The sequence below is a fragment of the Candoia aspera genome, chromosome 7 (genome assembly GCF_035149785.1).
Source record: "Candoia aspera isolate rCanAsp1 chromosome 7, rCanAsp1.hap2, whole genome shotgun sequence".
NCBI lineage: Eukaryota > Metazoa > Chordata > Lepidosauria > Squamata > Boidae > Candoia > Candoia aspera.
The window spans coordinates 34,827,162-34,842,422 of record NC_086159.1 but is presented as its reverse complement, the minus strand read 5'-3'; the positions used below and the strand labels follow the sequence as shown (position 1 = coordinate 34,842,422).

Sequence of the window (15,261 nt, the reverse complement as noted above, 5' to 3'; positions counted from 1 at the left end):
AAATATAACTGCAAAAATTTAAAAGAACTATTAATTTATAGGAGCTGTCAATACTATTTTTAATGTAATTTCTGATAAAACAATTTTGGGGCTTATAGAAGATAAAAATACAGCACAATCCAGAATAATTAAATTATTCCCTGATTATGGATTAAAGTTTTCACAGCAGAGAAGTCCAGGTTTCCTGACACATTCCAGCCCTTGATTTCTATTCCATAGCTGAGCAGTTTTCCAATATATTTTATATGAGAGAGAGAGAGAGAGAGAGAGAGAGAGAGAGACCTTAAATAATCAAATACATAATCAAATAAATGTCACTGCTGAGCAAAAAGCATTAACATTTGGAATACTGACTGCAGTCCAACAAGCCTGTATGATGCAAAACGTCCGTTATTTTAATGGTGAAGTCCCCAAAAGAGAGGAGACCTCTTTGGAGTAGATCACTACACCTTATTTGCTGCCATACTTAGCAGTAAAAACTGCATTCATAGTAGTAAAATAGCAGTCCAAATGCTAAAACTTGTTGGAAGTATAATTACAGCTAGTCAGGAAAGATCACAGTGCAGCAACTGTGTCAAAAAGAACAGAAAATCCATTTCGTATCATCAGACAGCAGCACCTGATGTATTTTTCCTTATTTGGAGACCACAAGTGACTCCAAGATAATAGTTCATAGTAGCCAAGCAACTAAAGCACCAGATATAGTAGCTACCCGCAGTCTCCTGAGCAGGCAACAACGAAAGGCCTTAAACAAATGAGAAATGAAACTGCAATCTCTGGAAGTAGCTAGCAATTAATACATCAATAGCTTAACCACAGTATACAGAGCACAGCCAGCAGTTAAGACAAAGAGCACAAACATAATACTGGTATCTAAATAAAGCCTGAATTTCAAACAGACACAGCTTCCTGTCAGAAAATCCCACTTGTATTTTCTTCTTTGAAATGAGCTCCTTTCACTGATAAATTGTATCATTACTAAAATTCTGAGTTGGAAAATGATTTTCTCGCAACTGCCCAGAAAGAATCCTACAACTCAATACTAAGAATTTGTATCACAACCAAGCAGTTACTATTATTCAGCAGAACAGGTACTTTGGTAGCGAACAGTCCAAACCAATTACCAGTTACATAAATCAGATAATTGGTAATTAAGTATTACATTATATGAAACTTTGTAATGTTGTGAAGTGGTTGCTTCTTCAATTAAGTCTTGGAAACTGAAGAAGTATCAAGAATATCAAGTATTACCTGGATTTTAATTTGGGCAAAGATTACAACAGGCTACAGGCCTTCTGGGTATGAAAAAAACAAGGCAGCAAAAAGCCTAAGGACAAAAATAGACAAACATACCAGATTCAGCAGTTCTCCTCAAGGAGTAAAGCCTCTGAGAGCATGGCCTAAATTTGCATTTATGATCCATGCAGAATATACTGCATAAGGGGTGTTGCTTTAGAAGGTCTGAGGGCTTGCAGAATTACGTATAGTTTCTAAATGTCTGAAACAACACAGAATTTTCAGTGCAAATATCCTAATAGCCCAACTTTAATATTCATAGCCAGATTTGGAGATCATGCAACAAAGGCAGCATGGAGACATGGTAGCTAGATCAGCACCAAAAAAAAGGTATCTTCCACAGCTCAGAGCAGTATTTCTCAACCTTGGCAACTTTAAGACATGTGGACTTCAACTCCCAGAATTCTGGCTGGGGAATTCTGGGAGTTGAGGTCCACATGTCTTAAAGTTGCCAAGGTTGAAAACACTACCTCAGAGTATACTTCCAATATAAGATCCAATTGCCTTTCAGACAATTGCTTACTACTTTTAGCATTATCAGATCCTTTTTCTGAATATATATTGATATTTATATTTAGAAGAAAAATATTCTAAAAAAAGAATATTTTAAAGAGATTTGAAATGTCCCTAAAGAAGATCTAGCAGAATTCTGAAGATAATTTATTTTGACAACACTAATGCCCAATGTTTATTTTTCTCCTTAATTAGTTCTCTGTTTCGTTAATATTTCAATTACTGGATATGAGAATTTGGCATAAAAGAAACTAAACTATGGATGAAAATGGGTTTAACACTTGTAATTTCTACTGCTACGGAAAATATACTGAAGCAGCACCCGAGGTAGCTTTGCATACAAGTGCCAAAAATGCATCATATTCTCTGTGCATATTCAGGGCAACAGCATAGAAGGAACTCAGGTTCAAAATAAAAAAATATGTAAAATATGTGAAAACATTTTAAATGCCTGTTTTATAAACACAGTTAAAAACTGGAGAGAATGTAAGGGTGCAAATAATAATGAGTAAAGCATAGCTTTCATCCTCTTGCTTCAGTTTGAATAGTTTCGGACAGTTTGAATATACAAATTCGACTGATATTGTAGCATGGGGAGGTCAGAATCTGCCCCCCAACCATGTTGCGGATACTTCACCCATTTTGAGCATTTCACAGCTGTTATTTTGATAATAGACTCTGTAAATACTTATGCATAGCCTCTCTGTTTTGACCTAGATATCTCCTCTGAAAATGAGGCCCTAGATTAAGCATAATTTCTTTCTTTAGGGAACCTGCTCAGCTTCATGAACAAGTAAAACAAGAAAAAACATAGCAGTGTGCACATCATAGCTGAAGTAGCTCTAAAGCTATTGTTTCAGCTGCAAAAGACAAAGCATGTAATAGTTTTCTTCAAAATCTGTTAGTGTGTTGTTGTATTTTGTAAACAGAGAACCAGAAGAGTTTGTAGAAAGTGGCTAAGAACATCCTGAAGGGCAAATAGAACAGCAAAGAATTTAAAAATCATGATTACTGAACTGGACAGCTCTGAGGTATCTAATATCTAAATAATCAACAGAAGATTAAATAGTCAAGGGAATATATCAGGTATAGCTATTTTTTCTGCAAGCAAAAAACCAAAATTTTCTGCTTTCCAAATATTTATAACAAAGCCCAAAAGTGGCCTGGGAAATGAATAGAATAGAATATAGAATAGAAAATAAATAAATGTTGTCAAACATGTTCTTAAAAGTAGGAGCACTTGGTTTCTAGTAGAAATTCAAGTTTTTGGATAACTTGAATATAATCTTTAACTCAAGAAAGGCTTAGTTACACAAATCACAGTTTATACTTTGTATATTGTCTTGAACAGAATAAAATTTCAACCAACTTCAGGACTGATATCCAAGGCTAAACTTTTACTTACAAATAATACAAATGAAAAAGCTGATATATTAAATCAATTAGCTCAGTAGATAGTAGCACCTGGCTGTCCTTTGCTGATCTTAAACTTCCAAGCAATGGTGGATCCAGATAGCATTTGGATGTGAGACCAGAGGAAATCCCAGACCTGTAGCTAGACTGGAAATTCCAAAAAATCCCATTCCTTATAGTGCCATGAAGTCCCCAGGAGTCAACAGCAAGTCAGAAAAGTCTTTATTTTAGTTCAATAATTTAATATGCACATAATTATAACCTAACAGGCTTTAAAAGACTGAGTTTCTGAATTCTGTGCAGCCACATGATATTTATACATTATTTTGTAATCCTAATCCTATCTTTCTGTAATCCTAATAATCTACATTATGTTTCCTCCCCAGTACTTGCTAAAGAAAATAAAATTCTACAAATACATAAAATCAATCCTAGACTTGGATCAAAACTAAGTGGGATAATTTTTAACAGTAGAAGTTACCAGCATTCAATACGGAAATCAAGAGCTTCCTCATGTTAGCCAGTTACCAATCAGTTAGCATTGGATTTAGTAAAGTAAATCCATCTGATGCAAGTCAGTAATATGAAGGGGGTATTAAATGTTTTTCAACATATTAGAAAAACTTTGCCTATTCATGCTTAACACAAACTACCATTATAGTAGCTATAATGACATGTGAATGCTTATGGATTTCCTTTTCATTCTAAATTATAACAAAGACAATAATAACACCACCTCTAAATTATGAAGTCTCCATAATTTCCTAATTTGCAAAGACAATGGGATTAAAAACATCATCATTCTTGAGAATTTCATTACAGCATAACATCAGTACTTAATACACTGACAAAAAAGTATCTTTTTAAAAAAAAATTAAAATTACATCTGACTAATCAGTCTTTTGATTTCAAAAGAAAAGGTATCCTGTAGGGTTTTTAAAGCTCATCTCCATATTTCCAAAAGTTGGCATTAAGCTTCTGAAAGACCTGTGGCTGATCTTGAATTCCAAGGCACTGGAGTGATCCTATGTAATTAAAACAAACAAAAAGAATGTCTGCATTTGCCTGAACCTAACCTCTTGCTTACATTTCTTCATCAACATGGAATTCCTGTGTGTTTGCTCCAAGGAATGAAGTGATTCATTCCTCACAGCAGAATTTATCCTTACCATTTGTATTCTAACACACTGAGCATTGCTCCATATAATGAAAATTTTGCTGACTTCTTCCTATTTGCTAATTTTGATACAATATGTCTTCTCAGGTTCAGTATCTTTTTCTTTATCTTAAATGGAATTCAAAAGAAGATGACTGACACACATTTTCACCTGATTTTGCTTTGGGAAAGCCTGTATAAAAAAAATACAAGTAGCTTGAATACTCTTCATATTGAGAGATTTGAATGACATAAATTTTAATGACCATGGTCTGCCCATAAAGTTTAAGACATCTGCTCAGATTTTCCTAATACCTGGTTTGAACACTCAGGTTTGCTAATCTTTTTCCAGAGCTTTAAAAATATCAAACTTAAGTTATTGATTGAAACAAATCAAAATATTAGGAAGCCCTTTTAAAAAAAGAATTATGCTTACAGTTCTGTCCTTTTATATCCAATACACAATTTTTCTAAAACTCTTTAATTTATACATTTTGTAAGCACTATCTCTTCAGATAGTTAAGAAATTCAGATGTCAGAGATGATTAATTACAAAAATTGAATATTAAGGGTTAGAAAGAAGAAACTCAATTACAACATGAAAGGATCACAGATTTGGTATTGGCTGTTCTGATATTCAAACGCTCTAATCTTTGTTCTTTTACAGTAAGTGTTAACTCTTTCATAATGTACTTTCTCTGCAGTTTTTTTAATAAGAATTTTATTAGGTTTCAAGCAAAGATAAAAGCTACAGAAAAACAAAAAACTACAAAGAAAAAAAAACTTTAAAAAGTGTAGAAACACAAGTGAAAATTTTTCAAAATTACAAAAAAATTTCCAACTTTTAACAGCAAGGATATACAACAATGTTCCATAATCAATCCCTTACTCTATATTAAGCCAAAAATCGCATTATTTCTATAAATCATTCCATTGGCACATTATAAAAATCACTAAATACAGCTGCTCCCTCCCCTTATATTAAAAGAAAAAAAATTATAAACCTCCTAATCAACTTCCACCCCCAAAGATAACATTTATTTAATTATTTCCTTCCTACTACTATTCTACACATTCCTGTCTACTATAATAAAGATCAAACTAAAAAACATATACATTGTCTGCCACTGTACTTGATAATACAACAATTTTAATAATCTTAATCATATTAAACCCAAAACCAGACATTTATTTTTTTTATTATACCTTAATAATCTTAATCCATATCAGTAAAGATAAATGAAAACACCCAAACCCTAAAAGCAATCCAGATAAATATTCTTAAACCCTTATCCCACTTCAAAATAAACCAGAGCATTTACACATCCCCACAATGCACACAGAGCTTTTTTCTTTAAAAAAATCGAACAGCCCAACTGCCCCCCTCAAAAACTCCGACTTCTCTTCAGGAGACCTCCCATACATAATAACCCCTTATTTTCCATGGCATTCCACCAGAAGATCTATTTCACTTATGGTTTGCAACTCGATCTCTCTAATTTGTTCAACTCGACTATCTGATCTTTATCCAGCATTTCAACAGAAGTCTTGATCTTACTCTTAGAAGAGACACTTCTGTCACTATTAAATTCCTCAGTTTCATCCACAACATCCCCAACCAGATGACACATTTTAGACCTCATGTTTTCCACAATGTCCTGAATGCCTTGCATAAAAACCTGGTAGGAATCAGAAAGAATCTGTTTGAAATCTCGATGAAAGTTAGAGAAAATCTGTTTAAAATTCTCCTTGTCTCAAGTAGTAGATTATGGTGCCCCCTAGGAGCTTAACCAGTGAAAGTCGAAGATACGAAAGGATTCTGGGGTGTGTTTACACAAGCAAAAGTGAGATATGCAAACAGTTCCTCAGAGAAAGTAGAAGCAGAAAACTGAAAGTTCAAAACAGCCGATTCAATGTGTAGGAAAATGCTAATATCTTCAAATTTAGTACAAAAATAGTAACAGGGAGACAATTATTTATTCTCAATCCTCGTTAATATTTGGATGGAAAACAAGTCCAGAACTTTAAAAAAAAAATTTTTTTTAATTGATCCCAAAAATAACAATAAGCACCAAAAGAACCCGCTTCTCCTTGCTGTAGAAAGCCACTCTTAGGATATGCATACTTAAAAGAAATATAAATTGGGTGATTTAGAAAATGGGTAATTGGTCTTAGTGTCCCTTTAAGGCTACAGCGCAGCTTGGAAATGGTGACGTCCCAGCCTCCCGGCTCTTACCAGTCGAGTGCGAACACTGTTCGCGATCTTCTGGCTGCAAGCAGCCATCCGAAGGACAGATGGGGTGATTCCAGGTGTTTTCCTTTTTCCAGAAAAACACTCCTGGCCTTCAGGAAAAACCTGCCTGAGCCTGAAAAAACTGCTGTGTTGTCAGTTCTGCCCACTGACCCTGCGGGCACAGCTGTTCAGTCTGTCATGTCCCCACCAGAAGTCTTTCTCTGCAGTTTTTAAAGCTCTCTTATATCCTAGGAAAGATTATTCCAATTCTTTCAGATAGTAGGTTAAGACAAAAACCTCAATTCAGCAGGAGAAAATTATTTATCAATAAGCTGTTCTTTTGAAAACTGAGAGATAAAAGGCAATAGAATCAAGGTCAGGTTCACAGAAAAGTTTACCTGAACAAACAGGTCAAGTCACCATCAATTTTTGTCAATGAAGATTCTCAGTCATCCAGGTGGAATTGTCTGTGGGCTGAGTCATGACAACTGGATTTCTTTCTTTTTGATAGAAACATTTTGTGTCCAAGCAGCGAAATGTTTCTACCAAAAAGAAAGAAATCCAGTTGCCATGACTCAACCCACAGACCATCAAATTTTGTGAACTCAACTGTCCTCACATCTGTTTTGAGTTGTTCATAGATTCTGATGGATACAAAATGGTTCATGATAGGACTTGTATCATTTTGTGTACCACCAGAGAATAACATACATAATCCCAGAGCAGTTTTGCTGATAGAAACTGCTACGACCCTTTAGAATGAAATGTGGCACATCTTTTTGATCATATATATGCTTGCTTTAAGATCATTAGGGTAAATGTTTCCCTTGACATTAAGTCTAATCGTGTCCGACTCTAGGGGGCGGTGCTCATCTCCGTTTCAAAGCCGAAAAGCCGGCGTTTGTCCGTAGACACTTCCGTGGTCATGTGGCCGGCATGACTACACGGAACGCCGTTACCTGCCCGCCAAAGCAGTACCTGTTAATCTACTCACATTTGCATGTTTTCGAATTGTTAGGTTGGCAGGAGCTGGGACTAGCAACGGGAGCTCACCCTGTCATGCGGATTCGAACCGCCGACCTTCCGATCGGCAAGCTCAGCAGCTCAGTGGTTTAACCCGCAGCGCCACCGCGTCCCTTAAGATCATTAGTGGACTAGTAATGTCTAGTTGAAGACTGGAAAATGAACTGATTTCATATAAATAAATACATATATTGGAAAGCCTTCAACAAATCCCATCACAAATTATCTAAACATTCATTGGGGAAGAGTTAACACTCTGCAATTTAACTGTAAAAATAACAGTTTCTACATGTTCTCTTAATTGCTCTCATATCAACAGAAGTTAAAGCCAATTGTATTGTATGCCAATTTTATAAAAACATTTCTATCGAAAAAGCATTTCCACTGGCAAAGCAGTTTAAGGTGCATTTTACAAATGAGCTGTAAATTAGCTGGGGTAGTGAAAGATACAGTATATGTGGAAGTAATGGAAATATACCAGTACTGAATAATTTTTCAGAGCTAATGACTTAACAATGGTGTCTTTTAAAAGATATATTTAATATAAGGAACAAATTTACTGAAGGACAATATTCTTAACTAAACTTAGGAGCTTAGCAGCTCCCTTAGGATGACGGGATCCAGTTCAGCACATTTTACTTTTGAAACTGGCTACATTTGTGTTGGCCTGTCCATTTCCCAGGACTGTTCACATACAAATAACTGTAAGTTTACAGAACTCTATAAAGCACTGATGAAAAAAAAAATGTACTTGCACTGAAAAGAATTAAAATGATACAAAATAAGAAACAAATTCAGCTGAAAAATTGGGCACCAATTTCTGAAATATACTGCTAAAGAAACAAATGTTTAAAAGATACTGTACTACATGAACTGGAATACCAAGCTGCTTTCCCAACTTTACCTGTGCCATTTGTCTTTCCAGTTTTGACCGGGGAATATCATCAAAATAGCTGTCATTTCTTCTTCTCCTTGCATCTCCCTGCATGATAATGTGTGGTATATCCAGGGAACCACCAGTAGTATAAGTGCTTTGGCTGAGTGACGGAGACAACTGGGGAGGAGTGTGATTACCACTGGGTTCCTGCATCAAATAAGAAAGAAAGTGGAAGCATGAAATAAATAGTGTTCTCAACACTCTAGCTAAATGTGCAAGAACTGCAACTGCAAAAACCACCTGCACTTTTCAATCCATGAAAATAACACGGATAACACACACTATCAAATTTGGGCACACAATAGTTCTTTAACTGGGCAGTGCTTAGAATTGCAGGATATTCTTACACTTTAAACTGATAATGATAATTCAACATCTTATTACAGAATTTAAGGACCTTTCTTTAAATATTATCATAGCTATACATATAAGAGAAGTCACAGCAAAGCAATGTAAAGGAATTACTTATATTGCTGAAAAGACTTTTGCAGGTGGAAATTTCCCTAATCATAAAGCTATTAGTGATAACAACAATTGCCCTTCAAGCACCTGAAGAGTTTTCGAAGTATTCAAACACTGCCACAGAGTGTAGGACATGGAGTAAGGCACTTACGAACAGGTAGTAAAATTTCAGTTGAACAGTTCAACAATTTTAAAATGCTCAAGATGGAAGTGGTTTGCCAGTCAATTCAGTTTGTCATTATAGGCAAGTAGTGAGATCTCAATATGTGTGAAGGCTGGAGATGTTATTGAGGATATTTAAAACTGGTTCCCTACATGGGTCAAAGGTGAGAAGATGCCTAAATAACCCTTCCAATGTGTTGCACAACCCATTTACCTTTCCCAAGTTTCTCTTCTCAATTTTCTTTTCTCTGTGTTGCTCTCTAGAGGAGTATCTATATACCCAATTCCTCAGAAGTGACAGAAGACCTCACAGTTTGCAGCAATCTCTAGTTTTTGCTAGGATAGAACCTATCATATTTTTCTGGGTTTTTTTTTAACATGCTTGCTCTTTCAGTATTTTACAGTTGCAGGAGATGGCAACTAGAAATGGCCTATATTTGAGCAATCTCCCAAAGGTTTACGTGGCTGTGCCAGCAAAAAGAATGATAAACCAACGTTTATTTGTTAATTAAACCCATTTCTATCATGCCATAATTAATATTATTCTCAGCAGCTTACTTGGTATATAAATCGAAACAATTTAAAACATCCATAGTCACATTTAAAACCATACAAAAACATAACAGCAGCAACAAAAACAATCAGTCAAAAATAACCCTAAAAACAAATTAATAAAAAATAAAGGATGGCATCCTATATAAGCTCAGGGAAAAGCCCACTGAAACCATCCCATTTTCAGAAATTTCCAAAATGTCAACAGGGAGGAGGCTAACCTCTCCTGACAGGTTGTTCTACAGAACTGGCACTGCCACAGAAAAGCAGTGCCTTCTTGCTTCAGCCCCCAAGCTTCTCAAAAGTATGGCATTTGTAGTAGCTCCTCTCTAGTTGTTCTAATAGGTTGGGCCAATACTAGTGGAGTAGGCAGTTGTGTAATAAAATTTTAATTTGAAAAAATGGCTTGGGGATAAAGTTATATTGGAAAGAAAAATTCATAAATCACCAGTTCATTTTTTTTCCATTTTCAGCAAAAAGTCCATAAAGAGTTTCCAGTCATTAATAAATGTACTTCTTGTCTTTTCCCTGATCAAACAAATAAATTTTGCATTTCTACAAATTATGTTTTCAGTCTTCTGGAAGGCTGTAAAGAGCTGACTCTTCTCCCAAGCATTGGAATAGGATGAGGTTGGAGCCTGGGTATGATTTTCTTGGTTGTGTCAGAGAAGCACTGCTGAGGCACCAGGTTTTGTTGTTTCTATGTTTTGGTTTTGTTGTTGTTGTGAGCCACCCTGAGTTTTATCATGGGTGGCCATTTAAATCTTTTAAATAAATAATTATAGTAAAACTTGAAAAAAGTATATAGTATTCTACTAGCTAAATATGATGATGCAGTAAAATTAATATGTGCTTTTTAAATCCAGAATCCTGTTCTTCATCGTTTTCTCTCTTCCTCATCTCACAAGGCAAGTTCTGTTGACTAAATATAAACCCAAGCACCCTTATACAAATTAACAAATGTAAGAATTAATCTCTCTTTGTGTTGGAAGATACTATGACTTAAAATGTGTACTTCAGATTATTGCAAGGCTCTAAAACACATTTGATAGAACCTACCCTGAGGGTTATAGAACGCGGTGGTTTCTGAGGTGGATCTTCGTGAAGCCTGTCTCCCAATGACACCAGAATGCGTTTTCTATGGCCAAGCAAACTGATTTTTAAAACCTGAAAAATAAATGTTTCAAAAATAATCAATAAAGAACCTGTCATAGAAATGTGCATAAAGAACTATAATCAGATTATTATCCATAGTATTTCAGTGCAGAAACACAGTAGATGGAAAAGCATATCTTTATACTTAAGAGAATCTGCTTATGGAAAAATGGTGGGGAAAAAAATCCCAGGAAAATTCTAAAATAGGGAGGTACAGATTGAGACAATGGCAAGCAAGTCGAAAAATGTGCGGTGTCAGACGGGCAAAGTAGTAGTAGGAGAGTAGTAGAAAAGAGGGAAGACTAAAGATTACAAAATGAATTCCAGAAAGGAAAATAATAAACCAATAAAAACAAGTACCATTTTAAGGTTGACTGTGCATTGAAGAAAGTGAACAACAGACCTATAGTGGGAAAAACTGAATGGTCCTATTTGCCCAACTATCCCTTCTCCCTGTCAATTGACCATCTTCATGGATTAGCAGCACATAATCCTGGATGCCACCTAGTGACCAGTCACCTAGTGGCCATGTTTTTAGTGCTTTCAAACACTACAAATGAGGCTGAGAAGTTATAACTTCCTATTTCCTGCCATTTTCCTTATTCCAGAGGGAAAAAAATAAATAAAAATGCACCGTGGCCATGGCATGTATGTGCATGCAAAGACCAAAATATTTACAAGACAGCATGTGCAAAAAAGTCAGTTTTTGTGGGACTTCTCTAGGCCTTCTTCTTGGTCATGAACATTGGAAGAGACAATTAACTCTCTGGTAAGTATGCTGCCCATCTGTGGAGTTAAATCAAGTCTATTTAGGGCGAAATCTAACACCCTCTCAGCCATATGGGATCTAATAACTGAGTTTTGAAGTTACACTGAAACACTCATTCCCTCCCCATGGACCAGTTAAGCATGTTGTGGAAACAGAGATGATAGGTTTTATCATATAAAGAATATAATATTGGAGATATATATTGTCCATTTTTTATCTGAAAGCATTATTAGGTTATGATTAGTTATAATGGCAAATTATTACTTAAAGGTAACAGAGACATGTCACTTCGCACTTAAACCGTTTGCTCAGTTTCGGATAACAACAGTTGTCCTCTACAAAGAAAAAGGAATCAGAAGTAATTATTTTTGTAGAATATGTTAAGTTCCCTTTCATTCTGATTAATGGCAAAAGTCCAAGATCATATGAGAGAAGCTGATCATATGCAGTTCCTTCCTGAAACAGAGACACTACTATACAAGTGGTCCTTGTTTAACGACCACTTGTTCAGTAACCATTTGAACTTGCAACGGCACTGAACGAGTGGTACTTACAACTGGTCCTCCAAGTTCCAGCAGTTGTAGCGTCCCTGCAGTCATGTGATCGCAATCCAGGCACTCAGCAACCAGCCTGGATTTCTGATTGTCACAGCGTCCCACAGTCACATGACTGCAGTTTACAACCTTCCCAGCTGGCTTCCTACAAGCAAAGTCAATGGGGAAGCCAGCAGGAAGTTGGAAGTCACAATCACGTGAGGTCCTCACTTAACAATGGTAACTGGGGACCGCCAGAAGTGTCATTGCTAAGCGGCGTGGTTGCATGATGTCGCACTTTACGACCACATCACTTACTGACAGAAATTCCGGTCCCAATTACCCTCATTACATGAGGACTATCTTTACTGTGCCTTTACATATGTGGATCAAGGCTTCTGATATAACTGAAGTATGTAGGAAAAATTTAGGCTGAGTTTTTCTAAATTAAATTTTGACACATAATGACCCAACCATACAATTATTTCACAATATCTTTACATTGTGAAATGCATAAACCATTTACTTAACCAAGCATTTTTTCTAAGTTTTAAAGATATGTGAAAAAATCTCATAGAAAAAATCTCATAAAAACAAAACCGTACCATTTAATTAATTCCAAAAACTGCTGTGATAGTAATAATATGAACTGTCCCAAAGAGAGAAGACTGAACTAGCATGAAACGGCTGTCATATGTCATTAGGGTTTGGCTTTTAAATTAAACTAAGTTGATTCCCCAGTAGCTGTTTCATCTTGAATAGCCTTCATTGTGCATTTCCAGATCACCAGCTATCTGGATGACGGAAAGAAGCCCATTGCATCTGCTGTTCAGTGACTGCTCTTGAGCTCAGGCTGAAACAAGAATTCCCTCCAAAAGAAAAACCGGCTGTCTGTACAGTTGCAAATCTCAGCAGAAATTTCATGACAAAGCTGGAAATATCACACTTCTAAGGAAAAGAAAAAGCTTTTCTACAGCTGCAGAAATAATAGGAGGCAAAGAACAGCAATAATTTTTGACAAGACTGAACAGAAAATCTCCAGGAATATAAAAAGGCAAACATCTATTGTTTATGGTATCATTAGACAATGAAGAAAAAGAAGACTATATGAATATAAATGTAGGCAAAATTAAGGAAGTAATTTAGTTCCAATAGGACAAAGAAACTTAGGTCAGTCATATTCTACCACAGGTACACCACGGAATGCTAGCAGAAGCGGAGATAAAAATTATAGATCTTCAACTCTAAGAGGATATGAAGGATATTAAGTGTAGCTAGAAGATATAACTATGAGAAGTGGTATATTCAAACTATGTATTTAAAAAAAAAATGTCGATGTAATCTACCACAAAAGCAGGTTTGAGATATCTTATGCATGTAAGCTACTAAAAATGTTTGTAATGCTAATAAACCAAAAACATGCTGAACTAAAAGTGAAAGAATACTTTTCAATCCACTTATCCTTCCATCAGGAAAGGTTCCCATTAAAAAGAAAGTTAAATGTTAGTGAAAGATTGAGTGATTATGTTGTTTTCAAATCCTAGCAACCACATAGATAGATCTTCTCCACAACGATCTATCCCTATCCTGTTCTTTCAAGTCTCCCGACAATGCACTCATTGCCACAGTAACTGAGTCCATCCACCTTGCTGCTGGTCATCCTCTTCTTCATTTTCCTTTCACCTTTTCCAACATTAGAGCCTTTTCCAGAGAGCTGGGTCTTCGCATAATATATCCTAAGTAGGATAATTTGAGCCTGGTCATTTGTGCCTCAAGTGACAACTCTCAGTTGATGTGTTCAATGATCCATCGGTTTGTTTTCTTGGCTGTCCATGGTATTCTGAGGAGTCTTCTCCAACACCAAAGTTCAAAGGTGTCAATGTTCTTCCTATCCTGCTTCGTTAAAGTCCAACTTTTGCTTCCATAGAGTACCAGGAATACCATGGCTTGCACAATTCTGATCTTTGCAGGCGTAGAAACATCACAGCATTTAAGTATCTTCTCCAAGGCCTTCATGGCTGCTCTACTGAGTACTTGTCTGTGGCATATTTCTTGACTGCTTGTTCCTTTACTGTTGATTGTTGATCCTAAAAGGCAGAAGCTATCCACCACTTCGATATCTTCATTGTCAATTCTAAGGCTGCTTGTTCTTCCTGCTGTCATTAGTTTGTTCTTCTTTATATTTAGTTTTAATCCCATATTTTCATGTGCTGTGACTTTTAGTACTATGGCTTGCAGATACTTTGCATTTTCAGCTATCAGAGTAGTGTCATCTGCATGGCACAGGTTATTGATGTTTCTTTCTCCAGTTTTGAAACCATGCTCATCTACTTTCAATCTGTGAAAGGTGAAAGGTCCCCTGGGCAAGCACTGAGTCACGTCTGACCCTTTGAGGGATGCTGCTTTTGCGACGTTTTCTTGGCAGACTATATCAGGGTGGTTTGCCATTGCCTTCCCCAGTCATCACCTTCCCCACCAACACAATTATTACATTAAAAAAAATGAGTAGCTCCCTGAATAGTTATGCCAACCTTGGACCATAAAGGGGTGGGGTGGGGGAATAGTGAAAGAATAGTGAAAGAATATAAATCCAAAAAAAGTGGCATGTGCGATGTTGGCTACCTGTATTTTTTTAGACTTAAATCATGACAGGATACTGCAAACTACATTAGAGGATGTAATGCACAGGGTATAAATAAAACCAAGGTTAACATCCTATATATAAAAATCAAGTGCTACAAAGTAACGAATTGTCAATGTTCAACTCACTATTTGTTTGTTGATGCTTTTCCAGAGTAACCTCTGAATTTCATCCTAGAATTTTTTTCCCACCAAAGAAAGCTTATGACATTTTAGAAGGTACAGGTTATAGAAGTCATGATTAGAGTTATATTACAGTGAAACCGTAGCATATAACTACTTTCAGAAAGTAAAATGAGAACTTTAATTGCTTAGCCAACTTTGCTCCAAGGTTGGCATAAATTTCTATCTATTCAGGGAACTACTCATTTTTTAATGTAATAATTGTATTAAAGATTATGTTATACAAGTAAAACT

The 15,261-nt window shown here is 35.9% G+C and overlaps 1 protein-coding gene across 2 annotated transcripts in view; it reads right to left on the bottom strand.

The window, feature by feature from the left end:
- The window catches only part of ANKS1B (ankyrin repeat and sterile alpha motif domain containing 1B), a 370,859-nt gene that overhangs the window by 30,008 nt on the left and 325,590 nt on the right, over positions 1–15,261 (bottom strand). For both annotated transcript variants that reach the window (XM_063308683.1, XM_063308684.1), the window contains 2 exons: positions 10,807–10,914; positions 8,539–8,718 (listed from right to left, as the gene is read on the bottom strand). In XM_063308683.1, coding sequence (XP_063164753.1) covers positions 8,539–8,718; positions 10,807–10,914 — 288 coding nt within the window. The remainder of the gene's footprint in view (positions 1–8,538; positions 8,719–10,806; positions 10,915–15,261) is intronic.